The 23,484-nt window shown below is 47.3% G+C and overlaps 1 protein-coding gene across 1 annotated transcript in view; it reads left to right on the top strand.

Annotated features, from left to right (window-relative positions):
• LOC138452775 (vomeronasal type-2 receptor 26-like) overlaps positions 1 to 23,484 on the top strand; it is a 119,977-nt gene that overhangs the window by 70,688 nt on the left and 25,805 nt on the right. The window contains exon 3 of the mRNA XM_069605118.1: positions 11,727 to 11,853. Within this exon, the coding sequence (XP_069461219.1) occupies positions 11,727 to 11,853 (127 nt within the window). The remainder of the gene's footprint in view (positions 1 to 11,726; positions 11,854 to 23,484) is intronic.

Genomic DNA, 23,484 nt, shown 5'->3' with positions numbered 1-23,484 from the left:
TAGGTTTTGTGATGATTTTTCCCAGGTGACGAAAGTAGCGCATCATACTACGCTAAAAAGGGCCTGCAAGCCCCACTAACAACGAGAGAGCGTCTCCCCGGATGCATACGGGCTGCGAACAATCCCTGCCGTTACTTTAATAAACAGCAGTAATTACTTTACTCTTGTGTGTGCTTCATACTCCTTTTTGGGACGCGGGGGAGTTGGGGCCTCCCCAGCCCCGAAGGTCCGCGGACGGCTCTGCCGGCCCCCGGGAGATCACCCCAACACTCTCCCTCCAGCCATTAGAGCAGGACCCTCATTTTGGTCCTTCAGAGCCAAGACAAAATCCTGGCTTTTCTCCCAGACTCCTATCTAGCATAACAGATTCACTCTCAAACAGTGTACAGTATATATCTGTATAGACAAACTTCACATTCTGTAATGCACTTGTACCCTGGTTACTGTAACTATTGTAAATCTACTGTAAATTTAGAATATGCCTTACTGTGTAACCTTGTACATTTGTTACTATTTGGACTGTAACCTACTATGTATCCAAGTACAAGCACCCAGATACTTTCAGTTAGGTGCGCTATATAAGTAAATAAATTAACCTAAACTAAACTAAACTAAATGTACACCTCCACTGTGTAGTGGTACAGTATGTAGATTACAAACAGTGCAGAAAAGCCTTGATACAGCTGATGACATTTTTGGCAGAGAAGGGGTACAAAGTAGAGAAGGAGAAAATGCAACATTGACAAAGAGACGTCCTGTACATAAGGCAGTTGATATCCCAAGAGGGAAGAAAAGTTACTCATGAGAGAGCAGACTCAATCATGAATACAGCCAGACTAAATACAGTGAAGGAGATGCAACAATTTCTTGTACTTTGCAATTACTTCAGGGCATAGGTTTGTGACTACAGTACGTACATCAGGCCTTTCTTAAAGGGACTCAAAAAAGCTCAGAAAGATGACAGTGACATAACTTGGACAGGCGAAATGACAAAACTTTCAATGTATTAAAGATGGCAATATGCACAGCACCTGTTTTAGGGATTCCTGTTTACAGTGCAGAATTATTCTGATTCTCTTATTCAAACAGAGTTGTAATGATGGCGGTCCTCACACAGAGAACTTCCCTAGAACACAAACCACTAACATATTACAGCAGGATCATAGATCCAGTCATCAGAGGACATTACCCCTGTGAACAAGCATTGGCTGTAGCAGCCTTTGCAATTGATTAGTCTGCCAGTATCACAATGGGCTGTACACTCACATTATATGTGGAACATGCCTTGTTTGCAATTCTTGAGAAACCCAAGAGTACATTGACCAGACAGAGAGCATTAAGATATGAAGTGATTATCTCAAACCCAGCGATTAAAATTGTCAAGTGCAGGGTAGTGAATCCATCAACATTCATATCAGTGCCAGTAGAAGGAGATAATGTGCACGACTGCACCAAATACACAGACTACTATGATGATATACCCAATGTCAGAGAAAATGCTCTGGGGGGGCAATACTCTTCATTGACCGTTCATAGTCGATTGATCACAGCTCAGGGGAAAGTCATACTGGCACCGCAGTGGAAAAAATGAAGCCAAACTGCAACTTTGAGACAGTGACAAGTGCCCCATTGCCTTTACATTTTCCAGTGCAAGCAGCAGTTAGTAGTGCTTATTATGAGGATGAGGAAATAAAAGTGTATTCTGACTCTGCCTACTTGACTTCAACAGTACACGCAGGTCTGTCATGTTGGAAGAGGCAGGGCTTTCTATGCACAGACAGCACACCAGTGTATCATGCTCCATTATTGTTAAGGCTTATAGATGCACTATAGCTCCCATCGGCCATTGCTGTGGTGAAGAGCGCAGTCCACATTCGGGGTGCAGACTTCATTTCTCATGGCATCGAAACCACAGACGTAAAGCTAAAAAAGCAGCCGATCTTCCTGAAATATCTGTAGCACCCACACGCAGGCAGCATGATAATGAAAGAAGGCTTTAATACCTTGCCCATAGCACAGGTCACCAAACTGCACTCCACAAGAAGAACAGGATTTATGGAAGCATAGGGGGTGCTCATTGTCCCCCTCTGATGCAATGTGGTGGCACAACAGTACCGGCCAACCAGTTTTGCCCCTAGCACTACTTAAAGTAGCATTAGAACAGCTGCATTACCCCACACACAAAACACAAGAGAATCTTGCGGCCCTGACATCGGAAGAGCGGTTTATGCCGAACTTGATGGAGCATGTTCATCCGAAATTGTATAGTTTGTCAGAAGTTCACCACAGGGCACATGCTGCGAAAAGTGAGAGGATCAATACTCCGTCCTACTGGACCTTTTCGGCATTTGCATATCAATTATGTAGGTATGCTCCAAGTTTGTAACAGCTACAGATATATGTTAGTAGTCATATATCATTTTTCCAACTGGATTGAAGCCGGCCCTTGCACACACCCCAATGCCAAATGTGCTACGAATTTCCTTGTACAGGAGGTCTTCCCGAGATGGGGAGTGTGCAAAGTCCTTCTGAATGTAAGTAAAAAAACTGAGAGTTTGTTCGAGGGAAATCCCTCATGCCAAAGGAACAAAAGAGTCCAGTAATGTGACAAACAGCTGCTTTATTAATCCAAGCAGGGAAAAGTACACAGATTTCTACAGTGTCCACATACACTCTCAACTTGTTACATTCCTGAGCTCTAGGCGAAATAGGTTTGGGTGAACAGTATATGCATAATTACAGCCTATAGGGGACAATCTAATCGGTCTGGCCAGATCTGGTGGTTCCGGATAGCACCACCTCCACGGGGTCAGTGTCAATTTATCAGTTTAGGAGATTTACCAGCATGTGAGCAGAAATGATGGATGGGGAAGATGAGCCCACAGCACTGCCTATTTCTCACTATTGTTTCACCCTCTGATTTCCCAGGCCTTGAAAAAGGTGTTACGCTCACCTGATTCCCACGGGGGTGTCGATCTGGACTGGCCCGCTGTTGCTTCCACCAGAGTAACACGTAGAGCCGAGATGACAGTCTGGACAGACCCACTTAGCTTCGTTTGTCGGGCTCGTACGAATATCTTTCTGCAATGGAGAAAGGGAATTAACCTCCCGTAATCTGAGCATTAACACGCCTTCCCACTCCCCTTGTCTGCCCACAGAACACTCCTGAAGTTCCCTCTTAATCTCACCTGATGATTTGGAAAGATGAGCTCTCCATCCTGCGTCGAGCGCAGGGGCGCATAGACGACCAGTTACTTCACTGGCGTGGAGGAATTGGTGAGTTCCAGTATTGACTCTAAAGTCCAATTGTTCGTAAGAGTTCAAAAGTCTGATCTTCACTCTGCCAGATTCCTTACAGGTTGCAGATTTAAACCACTAGAAGAGTTCCAAGTGGCAATTGGTAAGATCCTGGTAAGTCTATTGTGGTTCTCCCCTTTGGGGCCGGGGTACAGCGATGATGCAGAATTAACTGCGCCAACCCAAAATGAGGTGAGTACCCCCCTGTGGTAATCAGGTAAGTCTTTGGGGGTGGTTTGTATTGCCCTTGCTCACCTATTTGTTCTTGTCTCCCCCAGGTGTTGAAGATCGGCCTGGAGATGCTGGGTTCGCGATGGAGTAAAGGAATGCAGCCACGGATGGTGAGTTCAGCGCGGCGCTGCGAGGTGCGTGGCAACGCACCTGTGAAGGCTTCTCTCTTCCAGATCGACAATGTGCTGGATCAAGGATTCAGGTAAGGGTTTTGTTCTGACCTTTTCTTCTTCGCCTTTTCTTGTTCCAGGTGTTCCAGGGCTGAAGTGGGCGTGGCTGAAGACTGGAGCTGCTGAAGACATGGTGAGCGTTACGCTGCAGCAAGCAGAATAACGCGAAACACGTGTGGCTGTCCGGGTGGGGCTTAAATAGCCTTGGAAGAAGTCCCAGGTAAGTATTCTTCCACAGCCCCACCCGAGAAGAAAGGAGTCCCTGAGGTAAAATAGTCCCTCTAAGCATCATTTGGCTTGTGGCTTCGTGCAGCATGGTCTGCATCAGGTAGGTATGCAGCATGGTCTGCATCAGGTAAGTTTTCTGTAATGAGCCTGGCGCCCATGGTGCCAGGACTGACTTTATTCTTGTGAGCCTGGCGCCATAGGCACCAGCACTGTAGCCAGATAGCCCCTAAGTGGGGTTTTTGGGCATGCTTCAAGTGGCATGATGCCTGCTTCCGGGGTTGCTGGGCCTGGTCTGGCTTTCCGGGGGCAGACATCGTGACACAAGCACACTCCATTCTCCATCTTCATGTTGCATTACATTTTCTCATCTTCTGTCATCAATTTGATGGGAACAACAGTTTCTGCCTGCCTCAGATGAACGGGTCACGTGCTTGAGGACTGTAAAAGTGATTTTTCTCTGCTTGCATTTATGAGGGATTTCAGCCTCATGTCCTTGTAGGCGCTGTATCTTTTCTGCTAACTCGAACTCTCTACCCGGTGTCCTTAGCAGGGCTAAACATGCTACAAGGTCTGTTTTGTGTTTCTCAGGAAAGTCAGTGTGTCAGGTCTCAGCCATGTGTTGTAAGCCTTCCCAATTCATTTCAATGCATCTATGTGCCTCAGGAGGATAGCTCAGGGGTAACATGCTCGCCTTGAAAGCAAGACGACACAAAACACACAGGTGTGATCCCTGGGTCTGTACTTCAAAACTTCTTGGTATTAAGCACGTTATAAATAACCTATAATATCATATCTGTGGTTTCCATTTTGTTTTCATGGTTGTTCATGGGACTTGCTATTAGGTGCCAGTGAGCAATTCATGTGTGTTAGTTTGCACCTGGCTAATGTCTCTACATGTGTGTTCAGCCATGTTGCCTCTTCATGATTACTTTGGTGATGCCATCTAGTTATAGTCTGTGGGGTTGATTCAGTGGGTGGCATCTGTCATCTTGGGAGTATGCTGGGGGTTGGGGGTTTGAGAACCCTTTAACACTTCGGTCTGATAATGGGCTGCATTTTGTAAATGAAGTATTCAAGTACATCGTAGTCCTACTGGGTATTAAGCATACATTCTCTTCCGCTTCTCACCCGAAGGCAAACAGGTTTTGTGAGTGTCTCAACAGCCTACTCAAAGATAGAATTGTCAATCTAAAAATGACACTAAAAACAGGATGGCTCCATTGACTACCCTTAGACCTATTTGCATTACACAATCGGCCCGGCTCAGACCATCGCCGGACTTCTCATGAGTTGGTGATGGGACGCTGTATGCATATACCTCTTGCTCCTCCCACTCGAGCACAAACTGACGCCCACAATACAGCTGATGTGCTTGGTTCTGAAATGCATGAATACTTGACTGCTATGACGGTGAGTGTCGCTTTTATGTCTCAACAGCTCCGGCCCGGCAGGAGACATCAAAAAACAAAGAGGAATACAGCGAACAGCCCGATTTGCAAGACTTACTCAAGCCCCCCTGCCTTATTACCTGGTGATAGAGTTCTTATAAGGAATTTTGTTAGGTGCTGGCACAAGCCACGCTTTGAGGACCCCCACCTCATTGTGGAGGTTTCCCCCACTGCAGTTAACAAGGAAGGCGAGCCTGGCTCCACCGCAGTGATATCAAACCATACAAAGATGAGACCACCCTGCCACCAGTCCCTGAAGCTGAAGGTGAAGAAGAGGTGACGCGGATACTGACCCGATCGGCGACAAGAAGCAGACAGCAGCCAACAGACTGAGATAGACAATGAACTGTCCCTCCCTTTAATCAGCAAGCAAAGAGAACAAAGTGAATGTATCCCCCCCAAAGCTTTTACCTGCACTTAAGAGATTGCACGTAGCCAACAAAACAATCAAAAGACATTTCTCTCTCTCTCTCTCTCTCTCTCTCTCTCTCTCTCTCTATATATATATATATATATATACACCCAACTAACCTGTGCCACCATTAATTTTATGGATTCGATTCTTCCTAACCTTGACGCGTTATAAGTCATTATGAGCTGGAATTAGTATATTCCCGTGTGTTTGTCTGTCTACACCCCTCCGCTCATTTTTATCATCTTACTTTGAACCTGTCACTTCATTTGTAAGGATTGCATTATGTAAACATTGGAAAGAATGACAAAAAAGTTTTTTTTTTTTACAAAACTAATGTCAATAAAAATAAAAATAAAAATATATATATATATATACATGCAAACCTTTTTCTCCAGGAACTTTTCTTTGTCTAAGGGGGCAGTGCTACTTTATACATAGCTTAATCAACCCAAGACAGAAAAAGGTTTGCATTTGAGCTAATTTGCATACCCCAATGCCTTGCTGTTGTGACTCAGAACTGGAGGTGAACTTCCAGCGATGGCTACTAGGTGGCATTGTGGAATGTGTGTCCTGGCTCAAATGGACTTGCCTATTTTCACATTTCAGGTGAAAGGTTTTTTTATCAAACCTTTTAAAACCCACCATAACTTTCTTGGTGTTTTATATATATATATATAAATATATATATATATATATATATATATATTACAAGTCTAGGGTTAAGTTGCTCAACCCTTAGAAAGAGCACTTTTTGAAAAGTTTGGTAAGGTTTTGAGCAAGGGGGAAAAGTTATAGAGGGGCCCAAACCGCTGGATAGATTTTCACCAAATTTGTGCCCAACGCAGCTGTTTGGTCCTGAAGGAGTGCTTTTGTAAATTTGGTGTAAATCTGTCCAGTAGTTTTTTTTTAAACACCCAAAAAGTAGGTCCCAAAAAATGTGTGATATCTAGATGTGGTCCATGGACTCACTTCCCTGTTTGTTCCGCGGACAGACCCGTGATTGGCCCAGAGGCCGACATGATGTCAGCGGACAATGTTGGATGGTGAAAAGCGTGAGGTGCGTCATATTTTCTGAAACCGTCGCCATGTTGAATTTGCAGACAGCTTTTGCTGTCCGTAGACATTGTAATTTCAATGTTTCTGCAAAGTTTGGTGGAATTCTGTCAAGAGGGGCCAAAATTAGAGGGGGTTCCCAACATTTTTAGATGTTTTATAACTTTGAAGCCGTTTGACGAATCTGCAGAAAAATGTTCAGGAACATTATAGACATAACCTTAAATGTTTGTGCAAAGTCGGAATGGATTTTGTCAAGTGGGGCCTAAGTTATATGGCTATTTTATGTATGTACATTTTGACACTTTCCAAAAAATAAAACATGGATAGGTTTGTAACAAACTCGTGTAAGGACTGTTGACAAGGACCTGAAAGCATGGTTTTGCAAGTGTGTCTGTGTTTTATTTTTTTAAAGTGTCCTCATGTAGGCACGAAATATAGTGATATACCTCTGGTGACTGAGGTATACCCTGTGGCCATGGGCAGTGGGCAGATTGGCCGAATCATGATAAAGGTTCATGACTAGGAAAATCTGGCTTCTGGCAATTACCACAAGGGACCGGCAGTAGGGTTAAAGTGGGCATGGCCACCAGGAACTGGCCATGTGGTAAAGGTTTTCAAAATCGGGATAGGTTTGAATGGGAAAATACATTTTGCTCATGGCTACAGCCTGAAGTGCTGGACTGGATTGCATCAACAGATCACCATGACTACCAGTGCATACACTCCGAGACAATGCTAATTAGCTGATAATTACTGAGCGCGCCGAACCAGGCATCCACGTGTTCACCAGGCCACCCATCCAAATCATTAACCACCCTTATTTGCGACCATCCCGGGACAAGATATTGGGATTGTATCCTGGACTCATTTCCACAACCTTGCAGCAATGACTGGCCCTTAATCTACACGCCTTGAGAAAGACCCTAGAGAATTGAAACACGTGTTGGCTGACTTCTAACAATAAATATTGCACAACAATAGTTTTTAAGACTGCTTTATTATGAGAACAGTTACTTATTAAATAATCCAGTGTTCAGGTGACCAAGGCTCACTCTCCCATTCTAACCCTAACATTTCAAGAAGGAAAGATACCTCCACAAAAGAACCCCATCACCAGCAGCAGGTTAATCTGATTAAAGTACTAGATCAAGCGCATTGATCGACCCATTCTACCACCCTGCAATTACATGACAATCGTGCACTCTGATTTGCGTATTGGGGCATGCAGCGTGGCCAAAGCCCTAGGTTTGAATTGGAAAAAATATTCTGCTTGCGGCTACATCCTGTAGTGCTTGACTGGATTACAACAAACTTGCGCGAGGAGCATAAGCAAGGACCTGAAAGCATGCTTTTGTAAATCTGTCTTGTGTTTTATTTCACCAAAGTGTCCAAATGGAAGTACAAAAAATAGTGCTATTACTTTGGTGAATGGAGAGTGGGCCTTGCCCTCGGGAAGGACAAATGCATACTCTGATTTACTTATTGGGGCATGTGACATGGCCGAAGCTCTAGGTTTAAATGAGAAATAAATTGGTGCATGCGACTGCAGCCTGAAGTGCTGGACGGATTTGCAGCAGACTTGTGCAAGGACCATTGGCAAAGACCTGAAAGCATGGTTTTGCAAATGTGCCCATGTTTTATTTTTTGAAAAGTGTCATAATGTAGGTACAAACAATACTAATATACCTTTGTTGACGGAGGTATAGATTGTGGCCATTGGCAGAGGTCAGATTGAACAACTCATGGCCAAAGTCCATGACCCGGACAATCTGGCTACTGGCCATAACCATGAGGGACCGGCAATGGGGTTAAAGTGAGCTTGGCCACCAGGACCGGCTAAGTTGAAAAGTTTTTCAAAATCGGGATAGGTTTGAACGGGAAAATAAATGTTGCTGCAGCCATTGCCTATGTGAATGTATGATTAGGTTCCTGTATTAACAACAACATTCAAATGTAATGTTTTTTCACATGAGTATATTCTTTAATACATTAAGTAGTTTCATGATTGGTCTTCTGGTCAGCCCAGACATCTTGTTACCAACATTATAAACGCATCTGCATCCTTGAGTATAGCCATAAGCTAATGTAAGAAGACTGCTAATAAGGCGGTCGGGATGAAAATAGTGATAAACCTGGATACTCAAGTGCATGAATGCACACAAACCGATGATCCCCCTCATATGGACCTGAAACAAAGTCCCATCATCCCTCCAGGATCAACATTTTGATATCCCCGAGAGCCTCTTAATTACGTGGGATGTTGGGTATTCTGCAAACCAGATGGAGAGTGCTGCTTTGTGATCTGGAGTGCAGACAAACACATAAAGAACTCAGGTGGCCTGAGGGGAGTGACAAAGTGTGCGCCCCAAAGGTACCTTACTGGGGATAGGGCCTTAGCGTACATGTGGCTGAGGACTCGACCAGAGGAGGGAATGTTGATAGGCAGATGAATACGTCATTCATCGTGTCAGCCCCTCCCCAGCCTCCAGACCGTAGACTCGCAACTGCAAGAAGACATTACTGGCATTAGCTAAAATACAGACCTGGGCAGGCCAGGCAGTGGCTGCACAGCCCCCTCCAGGGTTACTGCAAAAAGGGAGGTTTGAATAGCTTCAAGGAGAACAGAAGATCATAATTCTGAAGCGTTAGGCATATTTCTCTTAGATTAGGCAAAAGAATAAATAGCCTTCCAGTGCCAGGTAACTCTTAATTAGAAGCTTAATACTGCCTGAGGAGTAGCTCGACCAAGTCTCCAGTGTCCAAAGAAGGTAACAGCACCCGTATTTCAATAAATCAAGGTAATAGCAGAGTAAAATAAGTCCGAACGTGGTCTCCTCACACATGACATATAATTAGAAAACAGGGCCCATTTGTTAACTCTAGACACAGATAGATACCTGCCACGACTCCCCACAGGTTCCCAGAAGAGAAATGCCAGACAAGGCCAATTTCAAAGCTAGATGGCTCAAAGCTAGGAAATAAGGGATGTTGTATTATTTCATCAGAAAAAGCTTCTCCTAGGTTTCGCTCCCCCTACCACAATTTTGCTGCATGTGCTGAGGGCCTGCCAAGTGTCCAAAGTTGTTAAAACCAATTCCAAACCAATCACAACTCTCAAGATGGTACCACCCTGTAATGTTGCATTAGCCAATTACCTGTTGGTAAGATGATGTCTTTGTTACTTGTATCGATTTAGGGGTGGTTCGAGGTGGGGCCATCAGATAGCTATATCCAATGAAAATACTAACCCATATGTAAACTATATGTAGACAATTCCATTAACCAATCCCTCCATCCCGAAGTTTTTAGTAACTAATATTACAGTATAATGTTAGGAGTGGCGCATTTTGTGTTTTTAAACTAATGTTTTGCGTTGTGTAGCCTGAGCTTGAGATGTGCATGCTTAATGCTGCCCCTGTTTTATATGGTTTATTAAAGCAGGCATTTGCCAACTACCTCGTCTATTTCTCTCATTTGGGTGCAGGATTTCCTGACCTGCCTGTACCGCTCGTGCTGGGACTTTCCAGGGCCCCTATTACAATTCAAACAGGACAGCCTAGGGCAAAGAACGTGACTCAAACAGAACAGACTAGGGCAAAGAAGGAAAGAAGGTGACTCAAACATGGCAGACTAGGGAAAAGAAACAAAGAAGGTGACTCAGACAGGACAGCCTAGGGCAAAGAAAGTGACCAAAACAGGATAGACTCGGGCAAAGAAGGCGACTCAAACAGGACAGACTAGAGGAAAGAAAGTGACTCAAACAGGACAAACTAGTGCAAACAAAGTGACTCAAACAGGAAGGGTTCTCAGATCACATACAAATGGGAAGATTTAAGGTGAAAAGCGTGAATAAATAAGGGAACAGTTTATTGATATTGATATTTTATTTGTATCGCGCTCGTACACAAGTATTTCAGAGCGCATAGAGGCAAGGGAGGGGAACAAGGGAGAACAAAACAACAATCTTACTAGGTCCAGTGACATTGAGAATGCGCAAGTGCAGGGGAGAGGGAAGGGGAAAGTGCATGGGAGGGGGGGAGAAGTAGAAAATGCTGAGCAAAGGAATTAAATAAATAAATAAAATAAAAAAGACAACAAACAGTGGTAGTGCAGCCAGCAAGTAGCAAGTGCTAGGTTTAAGGCAACAGACAGGGTGTGTCTGATAAGTGCAGAAAGAGGGGGGCACTGTAGGGTTACAGATACAGACCCAAGCGCAAGGGATTGCCAGGAGGCAGTGCGGGTGAGTGGCAGGGTGAACAGGTATGTGGACCCGAAAGTCAGAAGATATCCAGGTGCACGATGCCAAGGTAGAACAGATCAGCAGGGGGGAGGAGGAGCGTAGGCAGAAGCAAAGAGGAAGGCCATGAGGTGCTTCCGGAACCAGAGATGGTTCTCCTCAAGTTTCAGAGTGGCAGGGAGGCTGTTCCAGAGAGAGGCCCCAGCTGAAGACAGAGATCTACCCCCAGCTCATTTCTTTGAAAAACGACTGACCCTGAGGGAGTTGGAGGTGGAGGAGTGAAGAGCTCGGGAGGGAAGATATTTACAGAGAGACAGCTGAAGGTATTTTGGACCCAGGCCCCAGAAAGCCTTGTGGACAATGCAAAGGGTTTACTATTATGTTTTGAATTGTTTTTGGGCCTGAAGTAGGAGAAATAAATGGAACAAGTCACATGAGGCCTAGTAGGACAAACACAAATACAAATAGAATCAGGAATATGAAAGGGAGAGGTGCTTTATTTTCTTGTTGAAACGTTTTGGGTAAGAAAAGTGATTGAGAAAGAGGTTGCTTATGTTTAAAAAGTGCAATTTAAAATTACTGCTTATTTCCAGAAAAGTTGCTTTTCATCGCTTGATTTAACTGTTTCACCTCTTACCTGACAGAGACCACCGCAGTCCAGGTGCAGTGAGCCGTGCCTGCCTGGATATCAGAAACTAATGTTACCAGGTAAACAGGTCTGCTGCTACGGCTGTATCCAGTGCCCAGTGGGTGAGGTGTCCCACCAGACAGGTAATGGAGGCTGCCATGTTCTGAGTTTGGCAGAGGGAATAGAGGCTGGTATGTTCAAACCCCACCCAGTAGTAGTTTGCAGGCCCACCGAGGCCACTGGGGTGAACGAGGCATGGCTGAAGGCCAGGCTGTGGGCAACATGGCACCAGGCATGGCTAGTGGCTGCTTCATATGGCTCTGTGCTGCCCCTTGGCATGCCCTAATGCCATGCCTTGATCTTCCTTTAATAGTTCCCACTGAAAACCTACTCAATTGTTTCAACCAAGCATACCTAATCCAGTTTGACTGCAATGAATATATGCCCCTACAGATACAAAAAATATAAAATAGTGTATAAATTATACATACAAATCAGTACCTTTAAAATTACAAATAGCTTCTTTTTCACAAAGTGTCTGTGTTTCTAAAATACACAAACGCATGAATCCAAAAGAAACATTCTCACATACCCTCGACAATCATTCTCACCCACTCGAACCCAGGGAAGGGCTCTCAGCCAATCAGGTGGCTGGAAGAGCGTGCGAGAATACACTTTGTACCGCCCACTGTTTCCAGCCACCAGAGGCCCTTCCCCGGGTGAGGCCATCTTGATTGTGGAGAGGCAACAGGGAGGCTCTCTCCCCACTTACCTCGCTTTGTTCGGGCCTGTCTAGGCTTGGAAGGCCGTTACCATCCATGTCCACCCCCCCCAATGCAGGGTTGAGTACCATATTCAAACTCTTTCATTCCTCACGCCCTCCCGCGCTAATCCCCCCGTCTGTCTGCTGTAACTGGCTGCCTGATCCCTTATGAGTCTTACATGGCACCAGGCCCCCCTCGTCCAGTCTGCATCAGCGCCTGCCCAACTTAGCACTGCCCTTCTGGGCCCCCTCCATGACCAGCCTGGTGTGTTGCCCCCCCATGAGTCTTGGCCACCCTCTTCCCTGCACTAGACGATGAACCCTGTCACCCCCTGGAACTTGCCCTCCTGGGTTACCCATAGCACTTGCCTAAACCTGGGTACCCCTGCCCCGGCTCCCCCTTCTCCCCTCCCCCTCCCTTCTTGCTGCTGCACTCGCACAATACGAATGTCACAAGGCCTAGAAGGACCGTTATTGTTTTTAATCTCCTTGTCCCCGTCCCCCCTTTTTTGTCTTGTGGCGCCTGGAAACACATTGTGTATAGACGCCATATAAATATGCAATAAATAAATAAATAACACAATTAAATCTTAAACCTTATAAACAAAAGAAGGTGTTTCAACCTTGGTGAATATATACCTCAAAGTGAACAAGAAGAAACCTTTTTACATATATGCATATGTATATATGGAACAAAAGGAAAACAACATATTCGTATAGCAACAGCTAGCTAGCTTCTGCGTACAGCTAATTAATCCAAAATGTCTTGGCTTTCGTCACAGCATCTATCAATCTGGTGTTTCCTTGTAGACCAATGTCTGCCGCTTTACTTCTCCATGATGATTGTATGAATTCCGTGATTTCTAAAAGACACCAAACAAACGATTATGTAAAGGTGTTGCACCTCACGTAACTTTCAGATTAGTAGGAATCCTTTTCATGGTGGCTATGCAAAGAGAACAACTTTCCAGGAAGGCTTCCTTATTAGTTAGGGAGAAAAGACAGATCCAAGCACGAGGCAAATTACCAAACATCTCCTCTTCGGGTGTACTCAATTCTTGGTAGAATGCAGAGCAATTCACAATCAATCAAAACCTCGAACCAGCCAATGAGCAGTTGCCAATATATCTTTGACAGCATACACCTTTTAGTGCTCGGTAGGCAAAGCAGAAGCAAACAACATGGAACTTGCCATCCTCATCGCACTCACCTTCCTAATGAAATGGACATTGATGCTATTACCACCAAACAAGAGAGAACCAAAGCGCCTACTCACCCGACACGGCTTCCAGTCGGGCCGCAATCCATTTCAGTTATTTATCATTGTGCTAAGTTTCAATTTTACTCAAGTGTCACATCCTGTGATGTCACTCACAGGATCCATGAGAGCAGAGATTTAATGTTAAGGAGGTCCCTGTGGCCATTCATGTCCTTATGAGCTCCCACACACTTTCTGCCACCAACTGCAAGCAACCCAATAATCCACCTGCAGCTCACATCCCAATATCACTGTTCACACGGCATCTAGGCAGGCTTCCAAATGTACAATTTCACATCACCCATGAAGAGTGCATCACGTATGGTGACATATGTCCAAATATGTGAGTAAACATTCATTTGAGTCCCCACACCACTCACAGGGAAACATTAAATCCTTGTTTGGATCGAATCAAAAGGACTATTGTTCTTTTCCGCCAAGATCGCTGCAGTCACTCAAGGCAGCACTCCTTAAAATGATATCTTGGATTGTGAATTCTTCTGTATTCTAGCAAGAATTGAGTACACCCTGTGAAGGCATCAGGAAAATGGGAAAATGAGGTTAATGCCAATTGGGCTTACTATTTATACTTGAAGGACATGTGCTTTTGTCTGTGTTTCCTCATATCACCCAATACCTTTTTTGGTGACAGTATCACTTGCAGCAGTATTTGCACTCTTTACATTGCTTCCATCCAATGACTATTTTGAAAACAAGTTTTTCACATGACTACATTTTCCTGGCGACACTAGTTTCACATAGAACTGTAGAAACGTGGAGGAGGTATTAGCAGGGCCTGGTAAACCGAGCAGGACCACATTTGCCCTGTGCGGCCCGGCATGAACCAGGGTCACATTTACCAGAAGCGACCCAGGTTTGGAGTAAGGAGTGTGGGAGAGGGTCAGCAATTCGGAACGCTCAGGCTGTGTCTATCAAGCTCCCCAGCGGCTCTCCTATGATGGCGGGAACGCCACACTCAGAGTCCTGCCATGCGGCGGACACCACACTTCCCCTCATTGGCTAATTGGCCAATTTCCAGGCTTTTTATGAGATTTCGTAGCCATATCGGTTCATATATCCCGGATGTTGGCCAATGGGGAGAATGCCAGGTCAATCCACTGGATCATAACCATTGTTAGGCCAACTTCCATTGTGTGAAAGTCAATGTACAGAAGAATTCATCATTTACTGTCCCACATTATTATCTGCTTGAAGCTAACACGTGGCCTGGGATGCACTAATTCATTTAGAAAATACCTCTCAACTCAAATATGGATGTCACTCACCTTGGACACATTTTCACCCACCCAACACACCACTTGTGATGCAAAGACTTTAATGAACTCGCCTCTCCCCCAGGAGAACCTTTGCCAACAAACAAAAATTCATTTGTCCCCATTTATTTCAATGGGATCACCTCCCACACCCACCAGATTTTACCTGCCTTGTGGAGTCAATGGATTTAAATATGTTATGTCATTGTGATTAACACTGCGCACCGGTGCCAGTTGCACGGTCTCCAGGCGCTCTGGCAGAGCTGAAAAGGTAGGAGTGCTCGGGAGGGTTAGTTAGTGGTATTGGCAGGAAAAACGCAAAAGAGCTTGGATGTACTGTTGGTAACTTCAATTCGGAAAAAACAGTCACTGTGTACTGGGTTTGCTTTTAGTTGGTAAGGGTTTGGCACTGGTTTGATGAATGAGTGTGTATATGGTGGTTTAAACCTGCAGTTCCAATCCTCACGTCAGGCTGTAACGATAAGGAAAGGCATTTCATGAACATTGTGGAATTTCACAGTAAAAAACCTCCACTCCAATTGCTCTTCAAGAATTTTCGGAGTGTATACAATTTTAGAATGCGGAGGAATTCCTTTATAGTAAACAGATTAACAGATCCTTCCCTCCTCGTCCAGTTAGACATGCACCCAGCACCCACCAGAATATGCCAGGATGCTTGTGTTTCAGCAAATGAGAGATGCTGGTGTAGTGCCCAACCTTATTACGGAATGGTGATCACCAATTCTAACAGGGACCGGTCTAGTGGTCATCTAATACTTTACATGGTCAAACTGTAGCATGAACCACATTTGGCAAATGGTATGTAGCTTTGGTTTCCATGTATACTCCTACGTCCCGTCCCCTTTCCTCCATACTTGTGGGACATCTCTCCATCCTGTGGGATGGGACAGGAGCACTTTGTAAAAAGCATCAACATTTTTTTCAAAAATGTGTCCCTCCTCTATTTCCTGCGTGGGGCCCGGCACACGGCCGTAACCCTGCCCACCTTGGCTCCACCCCACGCATCGCCCATCAGTCATTTTCTCTGCTCGATCGGGGCCGGGCGCACTTGCATCCTCAGAAGATTTTCTTCCCTTTTTTCCTCTCTGGCTCTCGCTAGCATTCGTTTACTAGTCTGTCTATGTCTTTCAAATGAGACTTTCCAGAGTTTGTTCATCGTGTTATCGTGTCACCGTTGCTTCGCGAGGGCGGATCCCCATCCTCTTTGTTTAGAGTGTTTGGGTCCGGAACACCGTTGGGACTCCTGTTTTTACTGTGACTCCCTTTCGGTCTGGCACTTCAACGTCGGTTGGAGCGGTGGGAGGAGGTGTTCTGACAAACTCCTCCTTCGCATTTTCAGGCGTTCATCGACGAGAAGAAGAAACGCCCGGTAAGTTCTTTACTTTTCAGAGCACCCCGGCCGGGGGATACCTTTCCGGGTTCCTCTTGGTCCGGGAGGGGCGTTGATCGCTCTGTCACCGGGGTTCGCCCTGAGGTGCCCGTTGGGCCTAATAATTCTACCAGAGTTTTCTCAGAGGGTCTCCATAAGGGGCCTGTGAACACCGGAGTATGCTCCGAGGCCCCTCCTGTGGGGGCTGTTTGTTGACCCAGTTCTACTGAATCGTGGGGTACCGGAGCTCGCTCTGAGGCCTCTCTGTCGGCTCCCCTCAAAAACAAGACCGGGGTGCGCCCCGAGGCCTTGGCTGGGCTGGTTGTTACCGAACGGATGTTCGAGGCCCGTGCAGATAAGGCTGTTACCGGGCCTGGGTCCAAGGTCCCTCATTCAGAGGCTAAAGCTACCAACAGTTCTGAGAGGCCGGACAAGGCTTTGTTGGTGAAAGCGGTTGCTCACCGTTCCCGCTCTTGTGGTGATACCAGATCTGTCGAGGGGGCAAAGAAGCAAAGTTCTTCTTTTACCGGCAGTGCCGAGGTCCTTCCTTCGAAGGCTAATTTGGCAGTTGGTATGTCACAAAAATATTCCAGGCCTCATAGTACCGGCTCGGCCGAGGTTCCTTATGTCAAGGCTAAGATTAAGACCCCTGATCCATCGACGGGGACCCCTGCCTCACTTCCTCATGTGCCGCAGTTCCCCTCAGATGAGGACAAAATAGCACCCGTTCCAGCCACGACCACGGTGGCCATTTTAGGTGCTACCCTTACAACTACGCCATCGGCCTCTGGTGTAGGGCTCGGTCCCTTGGGTGAACCTAAGGTCCCTTGTGCGCATCCTTACTGGCCGGTTTATGATTGGAACGCCCGGATGCCTCTTCCGCACAATGTTTCGTTGCCCGTGGGGGCGGCTCCTTTGATTTATGTGGATACGCCTGTGGAGGGGCCGGTGTGGCACCCTTCCCTATTACGTCCCTAGATTTATCCACCTCATGAGAGGCCTCCTCAGGTTCCGAAGCAATCTCCTGAGGACGCCTTTTTCGGTACATTTCAAGCGCTTATGCGCACCGACCCCATGAGGGAATATTTCAAAGGGCTTTTCAAGGAGATATGTCCACCTGCGCCTCCGGCTCCACCCGTTCCTCCAGTGGTTCCGCCGGTGCCTCCATTGTCCCCAGTGGACAAGGCAGTGCCTGACACGGCTCAGCAGGATCCTGACCTGTCAGATGACCCTCAAGGCGATCAGGACAACGAGGACCTTCCCCGCTCTATCAGAGCCTTTCATGACCGAGTACGGGACATGATGAGTTTCTTAGATGTTCCGGTGCCTGAGGCATCCGCTCCGCAGGAGGGCGTGCTTTCTGGGGCATTCACCCTGTCTCCCTTGGAGCGTACCGGCCTGTTCCTGCAGAAGGACGTTCTGGCCGAGGTCCGAAGAGTCTGGGAAAAGCCACACTCAGGACTTTTTGTCAATAAGAAGAGTGACGCGAGGTATAGGCTGCATTCTTTGGAAGAGGTGGCCCTGTCGTCTTGTCCGCCTCCCTCCTCCACAGAGGTGGCTGCGGCTACGTTGCAATCCAGACCTGCAGCATCCTCTTCCACGACGGCTACTCAGGTCTTGGGAAAGGAGGACAAGCTCCTGGACTCTCTTTGCCAACTCAGCCTTGCAGCTCAGGCAGGCCAACGCTGAGTTGATATTGGCAGGAGCTAACATGCGGATGTGGAAAGGTCTGTTGGAGTTTGAGGAGCACATCCCGGTCAAGAAGTTGCAAGACTTCAAAGGAGGCCTTTCCGATGCCAGGGTCTTGGCCCAGGATCTCCTGGAGGCTGCGGCTCATCACATAGACACCTCGGCTCGGGGCCTGATGCTTGGGGTTGATACCTCATGGCAGGCGTGGCTGCATGCCACAACATTTTCTAAGGAAGTGCAAGACAAGGTGTTGGACCTTCCATTCGATGGTAAGGAGCTTTTTCATTCTACTACTGATGTAGAGCTCACCAAGACCAAGTATAGCACTCAGACGGCTAAATCATTGTCTGGTCTGGTCAAAGCTCCTTTCAAATCCCAGAGACCGTTGTTGCAAAGTCGACCCTCCTCTGGTTTTAGGGGCTTCCTCGACCACAAATCTAACAGAGTGGATACTCCTGCAGGGAATAACCGCCGTAGACAACAACGCACACAGTTTGTCTCCCGCTCCTCAGCCTCCTCATCAGGTTCAGGTGGCACCGCCACCGATAAACCTGCCAAATTAGGGTTTTCTGTGCTTGCACGAGACCCCAGTGGGAGGACGCATTGCGTCTCATTGGGAGGCGTGGCAAACCATCACAGAAGACAGATGGGTCTTGTCAGTCGCTCGAGCGGGCTTCCGCTTACCTTTACCCCCTACCCCACCTCTCAACCCTCCTTTTCAGCTGTCGGGCTCACCCTCCCTCAAGGCTGAAGTTCAGAAACTTCTGGACCTCAGAGCTGTGGAACCCGTTCCCCTTGGGGAGCAAGGGGAGGGCTTCTACTCCCGACTGTTTACGGTGCCCAAACCCAACCAGGCTGGCCTGCGCACCATCCTAGACCTTTCCCAGTTCAATCTTTTCCTACCCTAAGAGAAATTCAAGATTATCACGCCCAGCCAGATACGCTCCCACTTACAGATGGGCGATTGGCTCAGCGTTGTGGATCTTCAGGATGCGTATATGCATATCCTGATTTGGAATCCACACAGGAGATATCTCCGCTTCTCTTTGGGAGAGGAGCACTTCCAGTTTCGGGTGCTTCCTTTTGGCCTCAGCTCGGCGCTGCGTGTCTTCACGAAGATGATGTCGGTGATTGCGGCCTATCTTCGTCTCCAGGGTATCCATGTGTATCCTTATTTGGACGACTGGCTCTTACGCAGCCCTTGTCCGCTGGCAGTAGCGGGCAACCTCCAGTCTCTCCTTCAGCTCCTGTTCTATCTTGGGCTGTCGGTGAACTGGCAGAAATCCTCCATGACGGTCTCACCGGACCTGATCTTCCTGGGTTTTCGTTGGAACACGATCGACTGCAGAGTGTATCTGACCAAGGACAGAATGGCGGATCTGTTAGCCACGTGTCAGATGTTTGCGCAGTCAGAGATCATGTCGGCCTGGTGGTTCCAGAGGCTTCTGGGTCTCATGGCCTCGTGTGTACTGGCTCTTCCTCTTGCTCGTCTCAAAATGAGATGGACCCAGATGGCTCTTCGGAGTTCATGGCGTCAGGCAGTGGATCCGGATTCCATGAGGATAATGATTCCGGATTCCATGAGAGTGGACCTGGATTGGTGGTCATCTCTCAGCAATCTGTCTGGGGGCGTGGGGTTTCAGGACCCGGTCCCCATGGTGACGATCACGACGGAATCCTCCCTTCTAGGGTGGGGTTGCGACGTTAGATCTTCTTCAGGTTTCGGACCTATGGTCGCCTCAGGACAAGCTCCTGCACATAAATCATTTGGAGCTTCTGGGGATCTTCCTAGCGCTCAGGGCGTTCAGACCGCTCATTGTCAACAAGGTGGTCCGCATAAGAACGGACAATGTGGTGTCAATGTATTCCATAAACAAGCAAGGGGGAACAAAGTCTCCCCCCCTCGTGGACCTGTCCATCCAGAATTGGGAGTGGGCCGTGCTTCATGGTGTCTGGCTACTTGCAGTGCACATCCCGGGCCAGCTGAATGTCACAGCGGATGCCCTCAGCCGGCGGACAGTGGTCAGTTACAAGTGGGAATTGAAGGCAGAGGTCCTCTCATGGATTTTATCGCGTTGGGGCACACCAGAGGGGAACCTCTTTGCTACAGTGGTGAACAAGAAGCTTCCTCAGTATGCCTCCAGAGGGGTCTGGGAGCCTCCTCTCTGGGGGATGCTCTCGAGATACCATGGCACAACATGAGAGCTTACGCCTTCCCGCCTCTGCCTCTAGTTGACCGTGCAATTTGGAAGTTGAAGAACTCGGCAAACTGTTCCCTTCTACTCATAGCCCCGTGGTGGCCGGCCAGGTTTTGGTTCTCAGAACTTCAACACCTGTCGGTGTATCCTCCGATCAGGTTACCAGTAACTCCCGATCTTCTTCACCAAGGGGAACAACAGATGTGGCACCCCTCTCCACAATCGCTCAGCTTGGCGGCATGATGTCTGAGTTCAAGTCTTTAGAGCATCTGAGTTTGTCTGCGATAACATGCACATTATCCAGGCAGCCAGGAAACCCTCGACCAGATCTCAATACAAGAGTAAATGGCTCAGGTTCTGTCATTGATGTTTGGAGAAGAAGTTGGATCTGAGGGTGGCCACGATTGACACGGTGCTGTCCTTCGTGTCCTCCCTAGCAGAGTCAGGGGTTCATGTTCTGTCATGCAAGACTTGTCTCTCAGCAGTTTCCACTTACCTTTCTACAGACCTGTGTTCTTATTCTCTACCTAACCCAGTGGTGAAGAGGCATTTTGCTGGCTTGACACGCCTCTACCCTCCGGTTCGTAATCTGCACCCTCCATGGGACCTAAATGTAGTCCTTACGGCGCTGTGCCATAAACCCTTTGAACCAATGGCTACGGTGGACCTCAAGCACTTGTCTTGGAAAGTGTCCTTTCTGGTCACCGTTACATCAGCAAGGAGAGTGAGTGAGCTCCAGGCATTGTCGGTGGAGCATCCTTTCTTGGTCTTTCACAAGGACAAGGTAGTCCTTCGGACAAACCCAGCTTTTCTACCGAAGGTGGTGACCGAATTCCATCTGAATCAGTCGATCTCCCTTCCAATCTTTTTACTGAACCCTGCCTCACAGGCTGAAAGGGTTCTACACTGTCTTGATGTCCGAAGAGCTCTTAAGTTCTACCTGGACAGGACTTCTGAGCTTAGGAGTTCTTCTCAACTTTTTGTGACCTTCGGTAACCCTCAGGGCAAGCCGGCGTCTAAGGCAACTATGTCTAGGTGGATTGCCGTCTGCATCACGGAGTCTTTCACCGTCCAAGGGCTGAAACCTCCTAAGGGTATCCATGCACACCTGGTGCGGGGCAAGGCAGCCGCGGTTGCTTTTCAGAAATATGTCCCCTGGGAGTCCATCGCTAGGGCAGCTACTTGGGCCTCCCCATCGGCTTTCTGTAAGCATTACTGTCTCGACATGAGCTCAAGAGATGACGTTCAGTTTGGTCAGGCTGTGCTGAAGATCCTGTTTCAGTAAGGGGTATTTCCATCCACCCGTAGTTCCTGTAAGGAGTGCTTGGGAATCTCCCACAAGTATGGAGGAAAGGGGACGGGACGTAGGAGTATTACCAGGTTACTCACCATAGTGACCACCTTACTCCTAGTCCATTGTCCCCTTTCCTCCATACGTCCGCCCGCCGTCCCCTCTAATAAGGTTCCTCTGCTATTGCTAATGGGTCTTTGACTTGGCGATAGAAAAGGACTGATGGGCGATGCGCGGGGCAGAGACAAGGTGGGCGGGGTTACGGCCGCGTGCTGGGCCCCATGCAGGAAAGAGAGGAGGGACACATTTTTGAAAAAAAATTGGATGCTTTTTACAAAGTGCTCCGGTCCCGTCCCACAGGACGGAGAGATGTCCCACAAGTATGGAGGAAAGGGAAGTATGGACTAGGAGTAAGGTGGTCACTACGGTGAGTAACCTGGTAAATACTACCATATGTGTGTAACACTCCCTAACTTTTATGAGATTACAAGAATTACACTGACCCCAAGGATTGAGTCCAATGATTTTTTGCAAATCCCTCAATTCACTTGGGTAGCGGCCCCACTATCTCTTCTGCATATTGAACGTACCAATTAGTCTCCCACATTACAGTTTGTTTTAAGGGTAAACAGCGTGATGTCCATCACCTTTTCTTCTATGCTTACTATCTGCCAGTTCTGGGAGTCACTTTAAGGTAGTGTGACCCCTGAGTCAAGCAGCCGGGAGTTGCTGGAGACTGTTTCACCTGTTTCAGTTAGAGGGTGTTATTTGCCACGTGTTTGTGTGGGTGGTGGTTTTATGATGTTCTTGTTATTGTTATGAAAAAGGAGGATTGTGGTGTCCCTTTAACAGACACACGTGGTGGAGTGACGTAACTGTTGCGTGTGAAAATTTATAAATGGGGCACGTTCCAGCGCACACGTGAAGCCCGGATGGGAAGCAGAGTCTCCTGTGTCTTCTGATGGCCGGGTGAGCTCACGGTGCGACTGGAGGCCTCATAGCAGGGTGCCCCCTTTTCCACATTGGTGCACAAATCAAAGAAGTGTCCAGGTCAAGAGTGCCATTTGGCAGAGACATGGACGACCCACCATTCCACCCAGGTTGAATAGAATGGTAGCTGCCATCCCAACCGCTTTGTCCAACACCATCACCTCTTTGGTGCTCACGGCCGTTGGTTGAATAGAAATTCCTTCCCATTGTTGTGTAAATGTATGTTTTCAAATTTTAAAAGCAGGGCTTCTAACATTACAGAGTGAGACTTTGTCTCCGCTTTGATGCCTTCATACAAGGAGACGACAACACCCAAGACTTGGTTGATTTCCGTCAAGAGCTCTTCCTCTGGTTCCTCTCCTCGCTGGTCCAGTCGCCTCATTACCGCAGTCTCCTCAGAGGCAATGAGGCCAGTGTGGATTCATATAATGAATTGGATGATTCAAAATCTGATGCATCCCTTATAGACCAACTCTGGGGTGAGTCTAGCAAGCTCCAGTCATTCAACTGTTCTCTAATAAGCGGAGGGGAGACTTGCTCACCCCAAATAAAATAGTCTTGAAGCTGTGCCTGCTAACAATTGTTCTTCTAATGCAAGCACTCCCTGCTGTTCCCCCAAATCGTTTCTTAGTGAGTATAATAGTACTGTTTCATTCTGTACTGGCTGAGGCGCCGGTAAGAAATAGGAGATGTTTTTAGTGGAATGCGTGTGACCTGCCACAATTGGGAGGTGAGATCCTCTCAATCCGCCTATGGCGGCTATCTCATCAGTAAGTGTATCCATCACCCCACTACCGTTCCGATGACCCGATGGTCCTTCGCCTGGTGATGGCGGCAGTGGAAGGTTTGCAGCTGCTGATAAATCAAGGTCTGAGATTTGTTCATAATTTGCCACCCCCAACCTTTTATTTGCACTTCTCA

Source organism: Ambystoma mexicanum, chromosome 4p (assembly GCF_040938575.1).
Source record: "Ambystoma mexicanum isolate Mex_15411 chromosome 4p, UKY_AmexF1_1, whole genome shotgun sequence".
NCBI lineage: Eukaryota > Metazoa > Chordata > Amphibia > Caudata > Ambystomatidae > Ambystoma > Ambystoma mexicanum.
Note: the sequence above shows the minus strand (reverse complement) of the source record. Positions and strands in the feature narration are given on the sequence as shown.